Raw genomic sequence first — 22,507 nt, 5'->3', positions numbered from 1 at the left:
GCAACACACGGTTTCCCAAGCACAGAACCAAACTGAATGCCCCTAATCAGATCTTGTGTTTTCAAATGCTGATAGATTCTATCCCTCAGAGTCCTCTCCAGTAACAGTCCCATCAGTGATGTTAGTCTCACCAGCCTGTATTTTCTTGCTTTATTCTTGCAACCCTTAAATAAAGTCACACCATCAGCCACCCTCCACACTTCTAGTACCTCACCTGTGGCTGAAGACAATAGAAATATCTCTGCCAGGGGCCCCTGCAATTTCTTCCCTAGCTTCCCACTGTCTACTGGTATATACTTTATCCAGCCCTGTGATTTATCTAACTTTATCAGTTTTAAAAGCTTCATCTTGATAACATGGAAAAGTGCTGGGTATGTCCTATCCATAAATAGCAGAATAAATCCAATATACCCAACAACCACTCCACAATGTCTAAAAGGTGTACAATAATAAAATCTGCTTAATTTTTCAGTTACTTTTGGGTAATATCACCACTCAAGTCTTAGTGTGACCATTAATATTGTGATAAATATTATCCTGAATAATATTTCCTCAATATATATGTCTAGTGGTTAATTAGCAGATGAGAGAGAAAGGGGGACATTTTTCCTTTAAGTACAGCGCTGGATGGGTCACGTCTCCAGAATGGAGGACCATCGCTTTCCCAAGATCGTGTTATATGGCGAGCTCTCCACTGGCCACTGTGACAGAGGTGCACCAAAGAAAAGGTACAAGGACTGCCTAAAGAAATCTCTTGGTGCCTGCCACATTGACCACCGCCAGTGGGCTGATAACGCCTCAAACCGTGCATCTTGGCGCCTCAGTTTGGCGGGCAGCAACCTCCTTTGAAGAAGACCGCAGAGCCCACCTCACTGACAAAAGGCAAAGGAGGAAAAACCCAACCAATTTTCCCCTGCAACCGCTGCAACCGTGTCTGCCTGTCCCGCATCGGACTTGTCAGCCACAAACGAGCCTGCAGCTGACGTGGACTTTTTACCCCCTCCATAAATCTTCGTCCGCGAAGCCAAGCCAAAGACTGTATACTTTTACTATTAACAATCAACATAGACATGCAGCCTGAAGCCTTCCACGTCTTCAAAAACAGACTTTCAGTTTGAAAAGATACCACATGAATAAGTTATCCTTTACCTGTAAATGTTTAATGAAGTTTTAGTATAATCAGGATCTTTACATCAAACCTTATCAGTGCAGCATTATGCTCAGTTTTGCAACAATATAAACCATAACCAGTCACTAAAAGTTATTTAATTGCTTGCGCTTTAAAAAAAAACTGATAGCTCACCACTTTCCTTTCTAATAAAATGCTTAGTATGAAATTGCATATAATCACCAAAACCATTTGATGCCTAAAAAGGTTTCTCGCCATGTAAAATCACTTAAAATAACACAAATGCCCAAACATATATTTAACTGCCTTAAAATAACTGTAAAAATAATATCAGTATATTCAATAGCATTGCCCATATTTGTAGAATGCTGTGAATTCTTTCTACTTCTCCAATTATTGCAACTCCTTCTACCACCACCAATTATTACTAATGTAAAACAATTGAACACTAGTATTTGTCAAATGTTGTATTAACAGTTCTTTGTGCAACATTTTTACCATTAACACAATTATATAGAACTTGAACTATTTTGCACAAACTGTTATAGGGATAGCAGTGTGCAAGCTAAAAACTCCCATTAAAGACATCCTGTTCTAGAATAAAGTCCTAATTTTCTTAAACAAGTACTTATTTTTGAAATAATTTGATTGCTCTTTTATATTTTAATCATCTTAATCGCTTGCTTGATGTATATGATGTTCAATAATCCTTTGTGCTCTTGTATTTTTTATTATTTCTTTTTGAGTCACTTTCTCTCGGAGATGTAGACCTGTTAGATTTCATTCTCGTTTTTGATCCATGTTTATAGGGTTGAAAACTGTTTTTATGAGGTTTTTCTTTTTTTCTTCGTTCATTCTCATTTAGATTGGAATTCTTCATTTCTTCTCTTTGTCTGTGATCATATACGTGTACTGGCTTTCGAGATGGGATGGTATTCTTAAGAGTATTAATAAGAAACCGTTTGTTAGCTCCTGGAAGAGGACACTTCATCCTGTTAAAACAAAATATAAAGTATGGTATACCTTTCAGAATAAAAGGGGGAAAAAAAATCACAAGAATTTATTAGACAACTTAATGGAAGTCCATTTGTGTTTTCATTTCAGATGATTAAAATGAAATACTGTATAAATTCCATTGGAGCGAATTAATTCTTAAAAATAATTAAACGTGAGAAGGTAGATTACATTGTGGAAGATTTTAAACAGACTCATAAACATAAAAAAATGGATGCAAGCGGCAGAGCAAACCCTTGTGGCCCTACTAAACCCTCATGGATTTTTAGTTTCTCTTTCTGGCAAAACACATGCAGTGCTGGTCTCATTAGACTGAATGGAAGGTCATGTGACCAACTTTGCACATGCTGATGATGCCAACCTTAAAAACAAAATTGGCAAAAAACCATTTTATAAATTAATCACAGGTCACACTCAAAACCAAGCAGGTTTTTCTTCATGCACAATAATACTTATTAAAATATTTGTTCTGAACAGATGAAGTTACACTACAATAATTGACAAGATACTTGTAAATAGATTGACATCACAGCTTAAAGTCATAATTGATATCTAGAAAAAAGGAAGCAATTTATTTTACAAGCAATTTATTAGGCAGACCAGACACAGAACTCTCAAAGGTATTTCTGGAAGCCAAGTTCAAACATTGTTTGAGCTGGTATGTTTCTTAATATTGGCCCAAATCCCCCAAACTTACTTCGCCATTTGACAACTGAGCAGATAGTAACCTCAACTCCACATTACCATCTACCTTGCCTCGCTGTGCACAAATCTATCCAACAGGGCCTTAAAATAGTTAATGATTTTTTCCATTGTTACTTGAGGAAGAGATTTCAAAAGACTTTTGACCATTTGAATTTTTTAAAAATTGAACTTCAACTGTGTTTTAATGACATTTTAAATGTTGTATTAACAGTTCTTTGTGCAACATTTTTAACATTAACACAATTATAATAGAACTTGAACTATTTTGCACAAACTGTTATAGGGATAGCAGTGTGCAAGCTAAAAGCTCCCATTAAAGACATCCTGTTCAAGAATAAAGTCCGAATTTTCTTAAACAAGTACTTATTTTTGAAATAATTTGATTGCTCTTTTATATTTTAATCATCTTAATCACTTGCTTGATGTACATAATGTTCAATAATCCTTTGTGCTCTTGTATTTTTTATAATTTTCATTAGATTCTAAATTCTCCCATGGGGGAAATTCACCCTGTTAAGACTCCTCATGATTCAATCAACCCACCTCTCATTTTCCTCAATCCCAGGGGATAAAAGCCTTTTTCTGTTCCAGCTTAGTGTAACAACTTTCTCAGAACTGCTTCTAATGTATTTACCATTCTTTCACAAATCACATTATACATGATATGACAGATATAGTCTCATGAATGCCCCAGACAACAGACATAAACTCAATCCAATTCTCCAAGCAATAAATATTATTTGTTGGCTTTCTTTATTACTTGCTTTGTGAAGAAGGCACACCAGCACCTCTACTTTTTATGAAGTCTGAATCGACTCAGTAACTTGTTTTTTTTCAAATTAGACATTTTATTCATTCTAAATTTGCAGTATTTCCATATCTTCCGGATCCGAATTTTATAGACCAACCTTTTGAATTACAATTTGTACATAAATATTGAATTTAAAAACCAAAATTAGGATCAAAACTGAATGGGAGAATGATCTTAATTTGTCTATTTCAGAAGAAGATTGATTTCAATTTTGGCTCTTACCATGACTCATCTTTATTTGCTGGGCAGTTTGAGTCAATTTTTTTGGAAAATTTTAATTAAAAGCTTTTCATACATTTAATCATACCCAGATATAAACTATAATTATCAAATATTAATGCCAAATCCATTACATGATGATTATAGACCCCAACCCCCCTCCCCCAAATAACCCCAAGAAAGAAAGAAAAAGGAAAATAAATTAATTAAGAAAAAGCATAGAAAAGAATAAAGAAAAGTAGGAAAGCAAAAATAGAACCCTGGTTGCCAGAGGGTCTTCCTCACCACACTGCATTAGTCATTTGTACCTTTTAATATTTTTATTTCAGAAATATATAAATTACTTCAAAGAAAAATGTCTAAATTGGATATACATAAATCAAGATTAAAGTGGGAGAATTATTTAGGTAGAACAATAGATCAAGATGATTGGAGAATGTTAAGCAAGGATAATATGACTAAAATTAATGTAAGATACAGATTGGTACAATATAACTTTCTACATCAGTAATATTTAGCACCTCAAAAATTAAAAAGATTTAATTTGATTTCTTCAGATTTATGTTTTAGATGTCAAAAAAAAAAGATTTTTTTCATTCAACTTTGCAGTGAATTAAAGTTGGGTCCTTTTGGATACAAATTAATTTTAGAAAAAGTGCTGAAGGTTAAATTTTCATTAGATCCAACGTTATTTTTGTTAGGAAACACCAAAATATATAGTTTAAAATTAAGGTTAACAATGTATCAAACTGAATTTTTACAACTGGCATTGCCTGTTGCGAGGAAATGTGTAGCCATTATATGGAAATCTGATACAGATTTAGGGATGCAAAGGTGGCATTTTGAAATGAAATCTTGTATCCTGCTTGAAAAAGTAACAATTTATGTGATAAATATCATTCCTTTTTGAAAATATGGAGTCCATATTTAAAAGTAGGCTTAAAAATCTAAACTCTCGTGACTCATTCTAGGGGGTACTCGGCTTCATGACAATAAATAAGAATTTATGTATTCATTGATAATCTCTTTTCTTTCTTTGGGGTGTTGGAGGGAGGTGGGTGGTGCGTAAGGGAAGGAGTGGTGGGGAGGGTGGATATACCACATGTATGCTTTTATAAGTATAATCTTTATTAATTGAATGTACTGTGGTTTTTTAAAAAAATTAAATATTCAAAAAAAAGACAAAAGATATAATATCTTTGAGGCATGCATGTGATGAACCATCCGTATAGCGTCTTTGATCCAATAAACAGTCGAGTAAAGGCTAAGTGAGACACTTTCAATGAGTTTCAATACGTCCAGGTATCTTTTATTTAACACAAACTTAAAATGATCTTCTTTAACATTGACATGAAATATTCATAAATAACATGTGCAAAGTCTCCATGAATACAGAGTATCATTAATGCTAACGGTCAACTAAAGTTATGGCAATCTCACTCACCCTTTTTCAATGTCGCCGCCATGTTTAATATTCAACATAAAACTCCCAATTAGGGCCCTACCCCACCACACATGCTCCAACCGGCATTACTACATCCGAACACACTGTGCATGCTCCTAAAGCCACGCATGCAAATAACAACAAAGATGGCCGGAGAAAGTAAAACTAACCCAGGAAGCCTCCAATGACTATGTAGGGACCAACGAGATGCCGACCTAACACGTAAATTCTTTTACACATTTTTTGCCCTTTGGCCTCTATAATACCAGCCCCTAATTATTATAATTAGACAATTTCTTAAATAATAATTACACAATAATACAAATAACAAAATTAAAATATATATTCAAACAATATACAGATCTTCTTTCTTCATAAGGCTAGAGGTTACCAGCACATAGTCTTGAAAAAGAGTGATCTTTGCCATCATTCTGGATAACTAAAGTCCATAACCTGTGTAGTATGCAAACAAAAAAAGTTCCTTTGTCTCCAGAATCTTTGAATTAAAGCGATCAGTAAACCTCAAATCTTCCTCAGAAAAAATAGACACAGCGTTCCCTTTGAGCTTAACATGAAGTACCTCTCCAGCATGTCTTTTGACCTTCTTCATTCTGCTTTTCATAGAAAGAATTTGAACTCTTAACTCTTAAATTTTGAAAATTTATTTCATTCTCTCAATTTCAATAAATGAGTCTCTTGGTTAAAGAGACCTTCCCTGCTACAGATTTGCTCATTGCTTTCTTTTTTGCAGTTGGTCATAAATAAGACCAGATTATTTATGACATTATTTCTTCATCTTGTTTGTCACATTGTTGAAATGCAATTTCTCTTTCTTTCTGCGTTGTTAGTAACTGATCCTTCAAGTTACATTCTTGTTTGTTTTGTGTAGTCAACTGTTTTGCATTTTTAACCAATAATTTGTTCTCTTTCAAAAGATGAATTTCTTCCTTCAACCTTTTACATTTTGATAATGGTGAATCTCTTTCCTCAATAACTGAATTCATTTCTTCAGCAGTTATTCTTTTCTTTCACTTTCCAATCTTGCAAATTTTATTTACAATTAAATCTTTATTCTTGTCAATCTCTCTCTGGACTTTTCCCTCAGTCACTTTCGAAACTGAAGGATCATTGGATCCTGTTTTTGTTTCAAAGACAAAGTTAAAATCTTTCCTTTCATTCTTTTCATGATTAATATTTCCAAGCTCTTTTTCAATATTTGAATGCAATTTCACCAAATTGTCAGTTACATTCCTTTATTCCTTCAATGCAATTTTCTGCGGTTCGCCAGTTTTGTAGGATGCTGCGATATTTCTTCATTAACTTTGCTGTAATCTATGAGATACAAAAACTACTTTCAAATTTGTTTTCAGTCTTTTGTTTTAGTCCTGCCTCTGATTAAAATATACAGGAATAATCACCAGGAGTATTTGCAACATCTTCAAAACTTCATTTTCATCCATTTCTGATGAAAATAATTCCTTCAATATTGTTTTAGCTACCTTTGATTTATTTTCACATTGATCTGTTTTCTTCAGAAGTAAATTTCTTATTTACAGTCTTTTGCTGTTCCCATAACTCATCAACTTGTCTTTTACTGGTCCAGAGCAATATTATTTCCTTCTAAAGATCCACTCACTGTCCATCCAAGACTAGATTAACAGCATAACTTCAGGTGATAAACTTTCCACAAATAAGACAACTTTGATGTGCAATATTTCCTTCATGCACAGGCTCACTCTTCTGAGTACACAAACTTGGAAGATGACAAAATATTTTGTCATGTAATCCAGCAACTTCTAAGCTTGAAACAATGCTGGTTTTAAGAACCTTTTCTTGTCCCCTGGTTTTCAACATAATCTTCCACTTTCTTCCTTGAAGATTAAGTTTGTTCATCAGTCCTACCTTGCAAAAAGATGCAGTACTGCCTGGGTTGTGAAATACATAAGTACGTATGGTTGCATTCTCATTCTTGCTTTTGATTTGTACAGGCACTATTGAGAGTTTACATTTATCCTCACCAGCCCCAGTAAGACCACTTGTCCGACCACTTCAGCCAAGGCTATAGTTTTCTGAGGCTTTTTTTTGTTTCCATTTGCTCTTTTTCCAATTCCTTGTTCCTTTGATGAATATGTAGTATTTTAGAATGCTTCAAATTGCATATGTTACAACTAAGTTGACTCTTGCAGTTTTCATCAATGTACCCTTTACACAGACAGCCAAAAAAAACATATTAATTTTCCTTTAAAAAAGCAATTTTCTCTGTGTTCCCACTTTTCCAACTGTAAACACATTTACAAAACATGTCCACCTTTACAGAACAAACAACTCTTCTCAGTAGACAAACTCTCTTTTTCCTTGCTTTATCTTTTTTCTTTATTCATAACTGACACAGTAGTAGCAAAAGTACTCCTTTTCAATTTTGGACTAGACTGTGAGTTAGGCGTCCTTGCCTCTTTGTTCCTGATTGAAGTAAATCTAGTATTTCCTTATATTGGATGTTTCAAGGTACACCTGCCATTCTAGGAAATCTACCAAATGATCATATTTTTCCTGGAAATCACAAGCCATTCTTCTCCATCTATCCCATAATTGGTGAGGTAACTTATCCAAGATGATTTGCATATTAGCAGGCACTTCAAGATCACAAATATTGTCGCTATCTTCCACGGTATTACAACATCCTCTGAAAAAGAGAGTGTATTCTTATAAAGCCTTTGCATCATTTGGTTTTATTGATGACAATTTAAGAACCTTATCCATATAAGCTAAGGCAATTTGATGTTTCTTACCAAAGTTCTTCTCTAATAAATTATCTCATTCAAATCCTCTTGCAGAAAACATATGTGGACCACAAGTTCCTTTGGCTGTCTTTCTGTGCACATTTGCAAATAATAAATACAATCTTCAGGGTATTGCCACTTGTTTTCAATACTGCATATAAAAGATTTCATGAACGCTTGGTACTGAAGTGGGTCTCCATTAAAAGTTTGAATTGCCTTCCTGGCCAAAGTAGATAGGGATCGTAACTGGATCATTGATGTAGCTATTTCCTTGTTTCTTCTTATGGATGATAGTTCATTGCCCTGTTCACCACCTCTTGTAGTATGTAACGTATATGGAAACCTCACTGGAGTAGGTTCACCCATATTTCTGATGCTTGACTCGAATGCCAAAGAAGATGCAGCATTTGACTGAACCCAAGCTACACAACGCTCTGGAAGGATTTGTTCTTGTATAGGCATGTCTTATACCCGTGATCCCAAGATATTAATAATTGGTCTCATTTTCTGTGGCTCTTTCTTAAAATATGATTCTATATCATACATTTCTAATAATTTACTTCAACCACCAGATGTCATTGAGCCTTCTAGTACCTGCTTTCTAGCCCTAGTAATAGCAATGTTTGCTTCCAGCTCTTGTTGCTCCTTTCTCTTCCTTAGCTGGTCCTCCTGTTCCTGTAAAACATGTTTATCCTTAAGCAATTTTTGTTGTGTTCAGCTTTAATTTTTCTATGTGCAGATGCTGTACTGGAAACTCTGGAGTTTGCTCTGGAACATTTGCTTCTGTTGTTTTCAATATTTGATGCACTGTCACCTGCTTGTATTTCTTCCTGCAGGTCATCTGTTGTCTTCTTACTTACCTCTTTATATAATTCGAACAGTACAGCCTTTTCTTCATTTTTGGTGACACATTCAGCCATTTTCACATTGCTGTCTTCATATTCAGCCGTTATCTTCTGCAATGATTTTGCAATGTCTTCATTCCATCAACCGAAACCTTGGCTTCTTCCATTGCAGCTTTAGTCTTTCAATGAATACAACTTTACTTCCACTTGTATCTAGATTCCGTTTACTTAGTTCTTCTCTAAGTTTCCGCAACCTTCATGTCTTTAATATGTTGCTCCTGAATAGCAAAGTCAGCAGCTGCTTCAGCCATTTTTACTCAGCTTGTTCCTCCGTCCTTCGAGCACAAACACGGCACGAGCCAATTCAACAGTATCCAATGGACTAGCGGCACAAAAATCTAACTCATGTTCAAGCTTTTCATAAATACACAGGAGTCCACAGACTTGAGCTTACCACTTCTAAAGGCTGTAATTTACTGATATTAACAAACGAGTTTCCACCGTAGCATCTGTCAATACTATCACTGACTTTCAAGAAATGGCTTCACCAACGTGATTATGAAACACTTTGCTATTAAATTAGAAACTTTAAATCCCCCTCTGGCTGATACTCATAGAGGATGGATGTGGATTACAAACGACCTAACAAGGTCAGTAAATTCTTTTCTGGCATAAGCCAATGAGAAGAGTGCTGTTCTCTTGCAGTGTGGATTCATTTAATTGTAAAGAGAATTTCTTGCATTGTAATTAAAATGTTTTTCAATGTCCCTTTTGCCATCTCATCAATTCTTCTAGAAACAGTGGAATTACTCAAAGGAATTGCCTCAGTAGTTTATATGGCTTTTAAGTTCATGACATCAGATATCATTATGGACACCGAAGGCAAAATAAGTGACTCAGTCACATGAGCATTTCCATTTTTAACAATCAATTCACTTATCTTGCATGATGCAAGAAGACGCTTTTCTAATTTTTGTGACATTTCAGTAATCTTCTATTTGAGCATGGGCCTTCTCTCAAAATTATCTAGATTTTGGATAATCAGAGAGTTTATCTTTCTTCTCTTTATGTACAATCTATTAAATGTTGTTTCAGCTTGCTTGGCCCGGTGCCTTCATTTGAAAACGTATTCAAACAAATCAAACACATGGGCAGAGAAGGGCTTTGTGGAGATGTAACGAAACCATAAGGATTCCACCAAATACTGTGAATGATTTATTTTCCGAGGAAAACATGGGTAAAATTATTTCTGAAAGTAACAAAAATCAACTATTACAAAACAAAAGCACTTCTTACAAGGGTTAGCTCAAAGGTCAGCTTAAATTTTATGGAAAATAATGAACAATGCATATATTCTACAATAAAAGCTAGCAGAAGGATAAACATTCACCACCTGCCAGGAAAATTCAAAGCGGGTGCAAGAAATATGGAGCAAAACTTTCAGCTTGCATTCTTATTGCATGGAATTGAAGGTGATAAAACAAAAGAGGAAAACTGCATGGAAGGCAATTCATAGCCAAAGCTGGTTCCGTGAACGTCAAACACAATCATGTCGAAGCAAGGAGCACTCCGAAAACATTGTTAATTTTCTGCATTTATCTCGGTCATTCTAGGCTGTCTTCAACCTTGAAAAGATTTTGCATTGCTTGGTAAAGCCTTGCAGCCATGTTCTTTCCTTCCCCAAAAAAAATGTTTAATCATTTCATGCCCCATGTACACCTTGGCCCCCCCCCCCCCCTTATTAAGGATTTCAGTCATTGGTTCCCCCTTTCATGAGCTGTGACCCCCATTGAGAATGGCTGATCTAGGCAATCATGTCAGTTTTATTTTTTTTTAAATTTCAACAAAGTACAGATCAATATCCATTTATTTTTTTCTCTTGTCAGTTGCCTAAACATTAGGATTTGTGTCATGGGTTATTACAGATTATAGAAAGAATCCTGTCTGAGTGCATCACAGCTTGATGTGAGGACATGCACCCAAAGTCTGCAAAAAATTGCAAAAAGTTATTATGCAAATCAGGCCATCATACCTCCCTGACTCCGAATCTGTCTACATTTCCAGCTACCCCAGGAAAGTGACCTTCATAATAAAAGATCTATCCCATTCGCATCGTTCTATCTTCTCTCCACTCCTGCAGGCAGAAAATACAAGTGCTTGAAAACAAGTACCACCAGATTTGAGGACAGATATGTTCCCACTGTTAACAGACAATTGAATGGAACTCTCATACTGAAATAAGGCGGCACAGTTAGCACAACGCTGTTACAGTGACAGTGATCAGGACTCGGCTTGGAATTCCACACTGTCTATAAGGAGTTTATATGTTCTCCCTGTGTCTGCATTCCTCTGGTTCTGGTTTCCTCCCACCATTCAAAACATGCCAGGGTTGTAGGTCAATTGGGTGGCATGGGCTTTGGGCCAAAAGAGCCTGCATGTCTAAATTTTTTTTTAAAAATTGATTTAAATTTAAATGATGTTCATTTGATTTTGCAAACTTGGCTTATCACAGCCATTGCACTGTTTTAACTATAATTTTCTCTGTAACAATATCTTCTGCACTTTTATCTTATTTAGCCATACCTGTTGTACTTACGTACTTTAATTTGCCTGGAGAGCATGCAAAATAAAGCTTTTCATTGTATCTCAGTACACATGACAATAGATAATAAACAATTCAATATACATTAATAAATATCAGTCGTAATTTTGCCGTTTTATGAATCGGTACAAAAACCCTGGAACAGTTAAGTTCAAGCGGGTAGATTCTTGATATAGCTTGTTAAATTAGAATATTCAAGATTGGACTTCCTCGGCTGTAGGACATCTGATAATTTTGGAATCTACATTGCATTTGCCTTCATGGAGACTAAATCCAAGGTGCTCACTTGTAGATAAATTTACCAAATTACTATTTTCAAAATTCTTAGATGATATATTCAGAGGGCAAGAGCAATACAATAGAAATAGCAATAGAATGTCAGGATCCCAAAGGATCGCTGTGGTAGGCACAGAGTCCCTTTACATTTGCACAGACAAACAAAAGGCAAAGCATCTAGCATTTGTGACAATTTCTCCAATGGAAACACACCTCTAAACTGTTAGTGGCATCATTAAGATGTATACTCTTGACTAACCATACTGTTTTTGAGAAGTTTCTCAATGACAGCATATCATGCTTGGTGTGTTATTGTGCAACTACTTCTTTGTATGTTATTGTATGATTACTTTTATGGAGAGGTGCCCAAACTTTTTTTTTTTGTTGTGGGCCACATACTGAAAAATAAAAGGAGTCATGGGCCAAACAATATTAAGCCTGGCAATTTTCAAAAAGGTGTTTTCAACAAGGAAGAGCTGCCCTGCTGGAGAGTCATGCTGAAGCCACATCACTGGAGATGTCAGAGGGCTGCCAGACCTTGAAAGGCTCAAGACTGAAACGTCAGTTATTTTTACCTTTGCTGTATAAAGGACCTTGTTTGACCTGCTGAGTTTCTCCAGCATTGTGTGTTTTTACTGCAATGTCACAACCTGTGATTTCAGCACATTGTGGTTTCTGGGAGGGGAGAGCTTGTAACAGGAGCAGAGCAGATGAATCCAGGAATGGGAGTTGGACCAGCATGACCAGAGGAAGACTCCCCACCTCATCCTTCTTGCCCCCCTTCCCCCTTCGCCCAGCCTCCAACACAAAGCAGTTCCTCTCTATGTGAGAGCCCAGGTAAGGAATATCAGAAAGTTATTCAGTTGGGGGAAGACATTGCAGCTGCCTTGGATCTGGCTCTCAGCCAGCACACAGGAAATCAAACCCTGTCCTCCCATAAGATGGGTTACCCTACCACAGCTCCAGGTGACCGGAGAGCTGTGGCCTCCTGAGCTCAAGATTCAGCCCACTTAAAAAGAGCAGGATAACACGAGAAAATGCCCATCCTGTCCCAAATTCATTTGCACAGAAAGAGGGAAATAGGAAAGAATGGAGACTCAAAATGGCAGCAGCATCTAGTGCTGAAAATAAGAAGTGCAGTGATATCCTGGTATTGTTCAAAATGGCAGTTGCATCACGTATTGAAACAAAGAAGTGCAATAATAATTAATAATGGGCCAAGGTAAGTTGGAACTGATCCTTGAAATTGACTCTGGAATGTCTCCCTTTCAGCACCAATTTGACTTTACCACAATCAAGTGAGGGTATCGATGCAAGACTTCACCATCCACTCAGCAAATTTAATATTGCTTTTAGCATTCCTTTTCCTTTCATTTTGGATTTAATCCTATATCTTACCATGTCAAAGATTGCTGATGAAGTTAAGAGTTTCCAGAAGTGTTGTCTGAGTTTTTCCTATTACTACCTATCCTTTAATAGTTGAACAATACACTTAGCATCCTTTATCAAAGATGTCAACTTTGGACTAAATTTTCACTAAAAAAAAATGAAGTAATATTATCATAAGAATCTATACAGAGCTTAAAATCTATCAGAATTATTTTGTAACACATACGCCAATATGCTAAATTGGCACCAATGTCTCTTGTATATTTCACTGTCATGTTATACAGTATCTTGAGAATGCAATATCATTTTAATTTCTATTTGAATAATTTTGCAATCAGACAAGTTTCTTTAGTTTTAAATATATCCTTACCAGCCCATGGGTCCCATTGTTTCTGCCCTGGCTTTTCCACGTTTTGCTTCTGTAAGAAGTTCTTCCACAGCTTTCCTATTTAAACCAAAAAAAAATCTATTCATAAGAGACTAATTGTAAACTGAAGTTTTTGTTTCTTATTACTTCCCTTCCAACCCTAATGTGCTCAATACAGATGTTTTCAATACAAATGTTACCTAGCATATTTTTAAGAGAAGATGCAATGCTCTACACAAAGAAATGCGTAGTACCTGTAGCTTGAAAACAATCTCCATGATCATTTATGGTTGGACAACAAATAATAGATATTTTTGTAATTTTCATATCAACTTTTTAAAAATTCACGACGACCACTGATTAGAAAGTATGCAAAATAGAACTTTCAAGACAACATTTTCGAACAATTCACATTATTTCAGTTGCTTACTATTCTCATCACATTACGTTAAATTCAAGTTTATTATCACCTAACTGTTTGTATACGAGACAAAACAGCGTTTCTCCTTACCCCAGTGCATACATACACACACAAAACACAGCAAGTACAGATTTTTAAATAAATATATATATCAATATTTTGGAAATTCTAATAATATTTCATATTGTCTCATTTATTTCTGATCAAAGATTTACTTTTGGAGAATGGATTCTATCAGGGATATAGTGCAAAATAGTGAAACAAGAAAATCTGTAGATGCTGTGGTCTAATGCAATTTGCAAAGGTTTTTGAAGAAAGTCAGCAGGTCATACAGTCTGCACAGGAAGAAAAGGCAATCAACATTTTGGGCCCTTTGTCAGGAATGTGGCAAAACAGTGGGGGGGGGGAAGAAGGAGAACAGAGAAGAAAGAGGAAGGGGAAGGAGCGAGAACAGAGAAGAAAGAGGAAGGGGAAGGAGCAAAGTCTAACTGATGCGGTAATAGCTGGATACAGGTAGGGAGGGTAGAAGAGAAAGAAGCTGAGAAATGATGGGGAAAGGGCTTAGATTAGCTCTGATAGAAGGAAAGGGGTAAGGAGCTGAAGTAAAAGAGACAGAGAGGCAGGAAAAGAGAGTGAGGAGAAGGTGTTATCGAAAATTGAAAAAGTTGATATTGATGCTGCCTGGTTAGAGATGATGCAAAATGCTCCAACCAAAAGAATATTCTAGGGCAACTTCATTGAACCCATCCTTCGCATCACCAGGGAGAGATATAATACATTTCATATATGAACATTTTCCAAGAATTCCCAGAGGAAACCACAGAAGCAGGAAAAATTACAACATACAAAAGACATTTGAACAAATATATGGATAGGGAATGGATTAGAAAGATATGAGCCGAATGCAGGCAAATGAACAAACCCAGAATGTCACTTGGTCAGCATGGATGAGTTGGACTGAAGAGCCTGTTCTGTGCTAGATTATTCTGTAACTGCTTTAAACTATATCACATGAAAAATAGCTTTATTTGAAGGCCTTCTTACCCATGTTGACACTTTTATGAAGGCATACAGTCCAAGGAAATAAATTGCTATGTATTTTTCATTAAACGTTTAAAAAGACTAACAGTGGAGCATTAACTTCACTTTTGTCTCAGATACTTGGAACATTTCTTATGTTCAAATACAGCGAGTATTTGATCTATGCAACAATAATTACTATTGTTGGTCTATTCCTTTCACATTCATGACTAGGCAGTTCATTTTGACTCCAACGCAATCTAAAAATTCATTGACATCACCACCATTGTTGGATGAATAGATGGAAATTAGAAATCTGAAAACAGAATGAAGATAGAGAATCTAGTTGAGTGGTGCCAGAAAAACAATCTTGCTCTCAACATCACCAAGGCCAAAGAGCTTCTTGTTGATTTTTGGAAGGGGAGGCCAAGAGATCATTGATGAGATGAAGGTGGAGAGGGTTAGTACCTTCAAGTTCATGAGAGTCCACATATCAGAAGACCACTCCTAGAGCCAGCACATTGAGACAATTGTGAAAAAGGCACGCCATTGGCTATACTTTCTGAGGAGATATGGAATGTCACCAAAGACTCTATCAAACTTCTACAGGTGCACTATGCAAGTACACTGACTGGCTGCATCAAGCTCATGTTTATTGTCATCTGATCATACATATACAAACTGACAAAACAGCACACACACAGACGACATATACATAGCGATCCAAAATAAATGCATACAAAAATAATTTATGGATTACTAGGGTCATTCAAGTCTCACCGCCTGGCAGCCCTGGTTTTTATGTTCCTGTACTTCTTCCTTAAAGAAAGTCTCAAAGACACTGCAGACCAGATGTTAAGGGTCCTCGAATATTCTCTGAGCCCCACTCCTTATAAATATCCTCAATCGAGGGAAGGTGGACCCATCTTCTCAGCAATTTTAATCACTCTTTGCAGTGATCTCCGATCTGATGCTTTGGTGCTACCATACCACACTATGATGCAGCCAGCCACGACACTCTTTAACATGCTCCTGTAGAACACTATCACAGCCTGGTTTGGTAATCTGTGTGCCCAGGAATGCAGAGGCTGCAGAGACTAGCAAGCATAGCCAGCTCCATCACAGACTTCAATTTCTATGTGATGCGCTGCCTCAAGAAGGCACCCAACATCATCAACATGGTGGCCATAGCCTTTTCTCAATGCTATCTTTGGGTAGAAGGTAGAGAAGCCTGGAGACCAGCACCTATAGGTTCAAGAACAGTTTCTTTGCAACAACCATCAGGTTCTTGAACTTCCCCTTGTTACAGTGACCATGGGATACACCATGAAAGAAGTGTCTACATTACTGCAATGCCATTTTTTTCTTGCACTCTGGTAAATTAATATTTATCATTTAGCTATCTTTTGTCTTTATTAACTTTTTCACTTTAATTTAATGCATACTTTTCTATGAGGTATTTGTTCAGCTACAGCAAGAAAGAATTTCAGGTACAATGAGATAAAACTAAAATTCATCTGCACTGTGATCTTACATAACAGAAAATAATTTTCAGAATTACATTTACAAGTTGTCTTTCTCATTGTTGTAATTGGAAGCCTATGAAATGTTAATGCTCATATTGTATTGTTCCATTGACTGACTTTTGCCAGTACTGAGTGAAACAAAAAGCACAAGAAATTGAAGTGTGAATTGGGATAAGGCTCTTTGAGGCTGGTTTGCCATTCATTTACACCCCATTAACCTAGACCCCTGGTATGTTTTGAACTGTGGGAGGAAACCAGAGCCCTCAAGAGAACAGGGAGAATGTACAAAATCCTTACAGACACCGTGGGATTCGAACCCAAGTCCTGTTCCAATCACTGTTTCTGCAAAGGGATTGCGCTAACCACTACACCAACCCCCGCAATGCATTCAAGGCACCTACCATTTTGTGTGTTTAAAAAAGACTTACCTCTGACATCTTCACTAAACTTTTCTACACTTATTTTAAACGGATGTCATCTGGTATTAACCATTGCTGCCCTGGGAAAAGGTGCTGATGGTCCATCTATTTATGCGTTTCATAATTTTATACACCTCTATTAAATCACCTCTCATCCTCTGTCTCTCTCTAAAGAAAAAAAAGTCCAAGGTCAGTCAATCGTTTTTCACAAGACAGGTTCTTCAATCCAGGCAACATCCTGGTAAATCACCTCTGCACCTTCTCTAAAGCTTCCACATCCTTCTTATAATGAAACAACCAGAACCGAATGCAAATGATCAGAAATGGACACAATTTCAATTATTTATCTTTCCAATTATTTGTCATAATTTATGCATGAGGACACCCAAATATCTCTGCATGATAGCACATTGTAGTCTTTTTTCCATTTAAATTACATTCCACCTTTTTCATTCTTCCTATAAAAGGGATGGTCTCACATTTCCTTACATTATAATCCATCTGCCAGATTTTTTTCTCACTCAGTCTATTCATTTCTCTCTGCATTCTCCACACAACTTACTTCCCCACCTATCTTTACGATTTCAGTCAATTTAAGTATTGTATGTTTAGTGCTGGAATTGTCCAAGTCCTTCATACTATGTGTTCCTGAATTTGATGACAAATTGCATTTACTCAGATAATTCTTAGCACCTGTCAGGAGCTAAATCAGAAAAAGAAGCAGTTAACAACTATAAAGACAGTTATCAGTGGTAAATGGATCAACCTATAACTCGTCCAAAGATTTTTCCCTCCATCCTGTAGTTAATGCTCAATTCTATATTAATTTTAGAGACCAACACATACAGATAGGTTCAAGAAGTTTCAACACCCTTCAGGCTCTTGAACCTCCTCTTGTAACGGTTTCATGAACTGCTTCAACACTACAAAAAGGACTGTCTGCATTAATAGTAAAAACACAAATGCTGGAGGAACTCAGCAGGTCTTGCAGCAGTTATAGGAGATAAAAATCACTGACATTTCTGGCCTGAGCCCTTCTTCAAGGTTTAAAAAAAGCAGGCATTTTAATTAAAAGGCTGTCAAAAAGTGGAAAGGATCATGTACCAACAGACAAAAGGTGTTAATTGGATATGGCCAGGAGGACAAGCGAGAAGTTATTGGGGGAGGGGTTAGCTTTGTTAGTGCAGAGTTGGGGAAAAGGAGAAGTCAGAACGAGAAGAGAGGAGACAGGGATAGAATGGGTGGGTGCGTGCAGAAACCAGAGAAGTTGATGTTAATGCCATCTGGCTGGAGAGGGTCCAGACATGGTTTTATTCCTCCACTTTGTGAGTCGTCTCAGTCTGGCAGTACGTGAAACCACGGGCAGACTTGTCGGCAAGGGAATGGGGCAGCGTGGCTACTGGGAAATCTCTGCTACTGAGGCAGATGGCGCTGAGGTGCTCAACAAAGCGATCTTCCAGGCAGTCACAGCATCTACAGACTTTTGTGTTTCACTCCTGTCTGCATTATTGAAGTTACTTTTACCCCTTGATATAGGATAACTGAATATTTATCTATCTTCTTTTATGTATTGTCTTTTTAATTCAATTATGAATACTATTGTAGTTTTTTTTAAACAAAATACCTGTTCAACTGCAGTAAGACTTTTGGTGGATATGTACATTTATACAATGTATGTAATAAATTCATTGTCATCAAACAAGGAGTGCTCAGTGACATAGGCACCTATTTTTCATGTACTAAAACTATTTTCAACACAGGTAGACAGCAATTGAAACATCAGTGCAAATGGCATGAAGGCTGTTACCAAGTTGAATGATACAACATGGCACCACTGCATGACTTCTGAAGTACAGTATAGGCTTTTCCTTAATGTCATGGGCAATGAGGTTGAACGTATTACACACACTGCGAAGAACACGCTGCTGTTAGATCATAGACTTGAAACACTAATCCTTTCTCTTCCCGCAATGTCTTAAGGTTGAGGGCAGCATGGACTTCACAAGACCCTGGCCGACGAATGTCCAGCGCTGAAGCCGTGACTGGTTGGCGATTTTGTGAGGTGCAGAAACCACCACAAAAGGAAACACGTCACTTGATACCATGTTGTCCTGTCTGGACTGATGTTTATCGCCATGTGTGTCAAATAAACAGACAAAAACATAAATGGAAACCAGTCAAGTCTGAGGCGGCAAGAAACAGAGGGGAAAACAGAACAATAAGGGCATTTAATTTTTTTTAAAGAAGATAACGGTTGTCGAGGGAAACTAGGGTGGAACAACCGGACTTGGGCCGAGTCAACCCACTGGCTGAATACGCATTTACCTCTCGAGCTCGCCATCTTTCTCCATGCCAACCTCCCCCCACGACTGTCAGGCCGCTTGATCCCGTCGGTCACGTCTCCAATCCGCCTGCCCGAGCGCGGCGCTTCCAGCACTCGGCCAGAGCGAGGACCGCTCAAGACCAGCTGACCCCCCCACTCATAGAGCAGATCTCCCCTGCCTGATCACAGCTGGGCTTTAAAAAAATATATAAAACGCTCGATTGGCGCAATCACTGCTATTTTTAAAGTCAAACGTTCGGAGGAGGAACGTGGGAAATGTACAGAAAATATTATCTTTGCCTTGATCACCCCCCCTATACATCCCTCTATCATTCGGACAGGCACATGCGAAGACAGAAAAGTTCCTCACACCAACTTCGCCCGAATTTGTTCGGGGAGGCGGGCGGAACGTCTGCTTTCCTGCGCGTTGATTTGATCATTCCCCCTTCCATCACCATTCGGTGGGTGGGATTGTGAGGAGCGACGGGTTACAATTGGACAAATCCCCCGTCCATTTGTGGCGGGTGTGGCTGAATCCAGCACGTTCGTTTGACGCGCAATTTGTGCAACTCTCAGGCAGAGCCTCCCAAGTTCTTGACAATAACTCTCCAGTCTTATTGAATTCCTGACATGATTTTCGACAAGATTTTGAAGATATCGTCCGTTGGTGCAATTAATGTTACAGAAGGTAACGCCTGTCGTTTAAAAAAGGTTGTTTTTGGTGTGAGTAGTGGCATTGAGGACAGAACCTGAGAGGAAGCGTGGAGAAGGGATGTATTTCATGCGCATCCCCTCCTCTTAAACCCACCTTTTTGGTTTTATTGTGAAATGTGGCGTGTTTGTACTTGGTGCTTGTGACGGATGAAGCGGGTCCAGGTTTAAAGGGTGTGTCCTAGTACTGAGTGGAGTTTTGATCTAATGGCATGTGTAGAGAATGGTACACAATCATTTGGAATTAACGCAGCGCTTGCTTTAATGTTTGACTTCTGTACTATGGCTATATATTCGGGAATAATTATAAAATCTAGAAACCCGCTATTTTATTTTTAGAAATCCGTTAGCCCCGTTTTCATGCGCAAATCGAGCCGAATGCTTTTTTAAAAACCTGATTCGATTGCACAAGCGTTCATTTTGGGGAGGGGGTGGGGGGGAAATGGTCCCATCAGGAATTGGCCTGGCCAATGTTATGTGTCATTCACCTTCGTGGGCTTGACATTTTCCTACAGTCAACTTGTACCTTGAGGCAGAAGAAGTAGTAATCGCGGAGCTATTACTAAGTTTCCTTCAATGCAGGCGAGCACTTCCATACCACCTACGACCTTTGGCTCACAAAAAGAAATAGGGATACGTCGTGCTGAGATTGGTAACAAATTGTCCCCACGCTGACAATTTTTCAGTGTTCAGGACAGAAATTTATGGCTGTTCATAGGTGCATGCGTTGATGTTTGGGCCCTTGATCATCTTGAAATTTCGGCCAGTACAGAAATTGCGGGGGCACTGACCTGGGGATTTAAAACCAACTTAGTCAAGTTGAAGTGCTGGATGAAGGGTAACATTGTTCCATTGTTTAAGAAAGACTCTAAGAATAATTATAAGTGGATGAACCTTGGAAGATATCTTAAGGGACATGGATAGACAGGGACTGATTAGGGATAGTCAACATGGCATTGAGTGTATGGGAGGTCATGTTGTGGAGATGGGAGTACAAGTAATGTATTTGAAGGGTTCAAGGGGTGACAACCCTGGACCGTTAATTGTACAAATGGGAATTTATTTATTATTGGGGAAACGTTATGTAACAGGTGACAGTGTGCCCTCACGCAAACCGATCTCATCCCTGCGCTGCAAGTACCTACAGAAGGTATCTAGAACTACTGTGGGTTGAAACAAACGGGCACAGTACACTCATTTTAAAAAAGCTTTCTAGTTATCCTATGAATGTACAAATTAAACTGGGTGAAATACAATGATTCACCCAGGTAAGTGCCAAGACTGAGCCACCACTATTTTCATGACACACACCTCACAATTGGACCTCCAGCATTGCCTGCAGATCACTGCCTGCAGATCAGCTTGGGATACTCTCAAAAAAGGCAGTCAAGTACATGTGCTCATTTTTATTCACCTCCCCCAGGGATCAACTCGCATGACTTCAGGTGAGGAGGATGACCAATTGAAAGGTGGTGTCAGCTGTGACCTTCGATCTATTTCCTGTCTGTCTATCTTGTACATGTCTAACCAATCTTAGAGTTTTTCACGATGGATAGCAAGAAGGTTGATGAAGAAAAGGAAGTGGATGTTGCCACTTGAACTTTAGTAAGGCCTTTGATTGTAAGTGGGAGGTGGGTCAAGAAGGTTCAGTTGCTTGACAAGAAGTACTGTAGTATATTGGATTTAGCGTTGGCTGTGTGGGAGAAACCAGAGAGTAGTCGTCAAGGATTACCTTTCTGACTGGAGGCCTGTGACTAGTAGTGTGGCTGAGGGATAATGTGGTAAATTGGCTCAGTGTATTTGCAGATTTCTCTAAAATTGGGTATGCAATGGACAGCAAAGAAGGTTTTCAAAGCTTGCAGTGGGATCTGGACCAGCTGGAAAAATGTGCTGCTAAATGGCAGATGGAATTCAATGTGAACAAGGGTGAGGTGTTACACTTTGGAAGGACAAACCAGGGTAGGACTTAAACGATAAACAGTAGAACACAGTGCAGTGTGGTAGAACAGAGGGATCTGGGAATACAGATATGTAATTCCTTGAAACTAGCATCACAGGTACTTGGGATCAAAAAAGAGAGCTTTTGGCACATTGGTCTTCATAAATAAAAGCAATGAATCCAGGAGTTGGGATGTTATTTTGAAGTTTGCTAAGGCCAAATTTGATTTGGTAGACTTACACAAAATTATGAGGGGTATAGATGGGGTAAATGTAGGCTTTTTCCACCAAGGTTAGGTGAGACAAGAACGTAGGTCAGGGGTGGACGAGTATATGTAACACGAGCCACATACAATGAACTTCATATGTTTGAAAGCCGCAACAATCGCGTGATCACAAGTCATGCCCGCTAAAACTACCATTGTGAGCAGCGGCCCGTACGATTCCTGTCTCAACCAACATACTTCTGCGAGCCACACATATGTCAAAGGGTCGCATGTGGCTTTCAAGCCGCGGTTGGCCACCCTTGACGTAGGCTAAAAGTGAATGGTGAATTGTTGAAGGAGAA

General features: G+C 37.9%; 2 protein-coding genes across 11 annotated transcripts in view; one reads left to right on the top strand and one right to left on the bottom strand.

The window, feature by feature from the left end:
* Window positions 1-1,138: 1,138 nt before the first annotated feature.
* On the bottom strand, window positions 1,139-19,539 carry LOC138739446 (protein POLR1D). 3 transcript variants are annotated; one of them, XM_069891512.1, is made up of 3 exons: window positions 19,293-19,539; window positions 13,585-13,659; window positions 1,139-2,121 (listed from the first exon to the last, which is right to left on the bottom strand). In XM_069891512.1, the coding sequence occupies exons 1-3, from the start codon at window positions 19,316-19,318 to the stop codon at window positions 1,830-1,832; spliced, it is 393 nt and encodes a 130-aa protein (XP_069747613.1). In that variant the 5' UTR covers window positions 19,319-19,539; the 3' UTR covers window positions 1,139-1,829. The 3 variants fall into 3 exon arrangements, with proteins under 3 accessions (XP_069747613.1, XP_069747614.1, XP_069747612.1); XM_069891513.1 differs by lacking the exon at window positions 19,293-19,539 and adding an exon at window positions 18,775-18,857; XM_069891511.1 differs by lacking the exon at window positions 19,293-19,539 and adding an exon at window positions 18,592-18,765.
* Window positions 18,726-22,507, top strand: part of lnx2a (ligand of numb-protein X 2a) — an 87,258-nt gene continuing 83,476 nt past the window's right edge. For 3 of the 8 annotated variants that reach the window (XR_011342260.1, XM_069891510.1, XM_069891509.1), the window contains exon 1: window positions 18,726-19,978. The gene's annotated coding sequence lies outside the window, so the exon portion shown is untranslated. Of the gene's footprint in view, window positions 19,979-21,199; window positions 21,447-22,507 lie in introns of those variants that run through there. The other 5 variants (XM_069891504.1, XM_069891503.1, XM_069891502.1 and 2 more) reach the window with 4 other exon arrangements.

This window comes from Narcine bancroftii, chromosome 7 (genome assembly GCF_036971445.1).
Source record: "Narcine bancroftii isolate sNarBan1 chromosome 7, sNarBan1.hap1, whole genome shotgun sequence".
In the NCBI taxonomy this organism is placed as follows: Eukaryota; Metazoa; Chordata; class Chondrichthyes; order Torpediniformes; family Narcinidae; genus Narcine; species Narcine bancroftii.
Note: the sequence above shows the minus strand (reverse complement) of the source record. Positions and strands in the feature narration are given on the sequence as shown.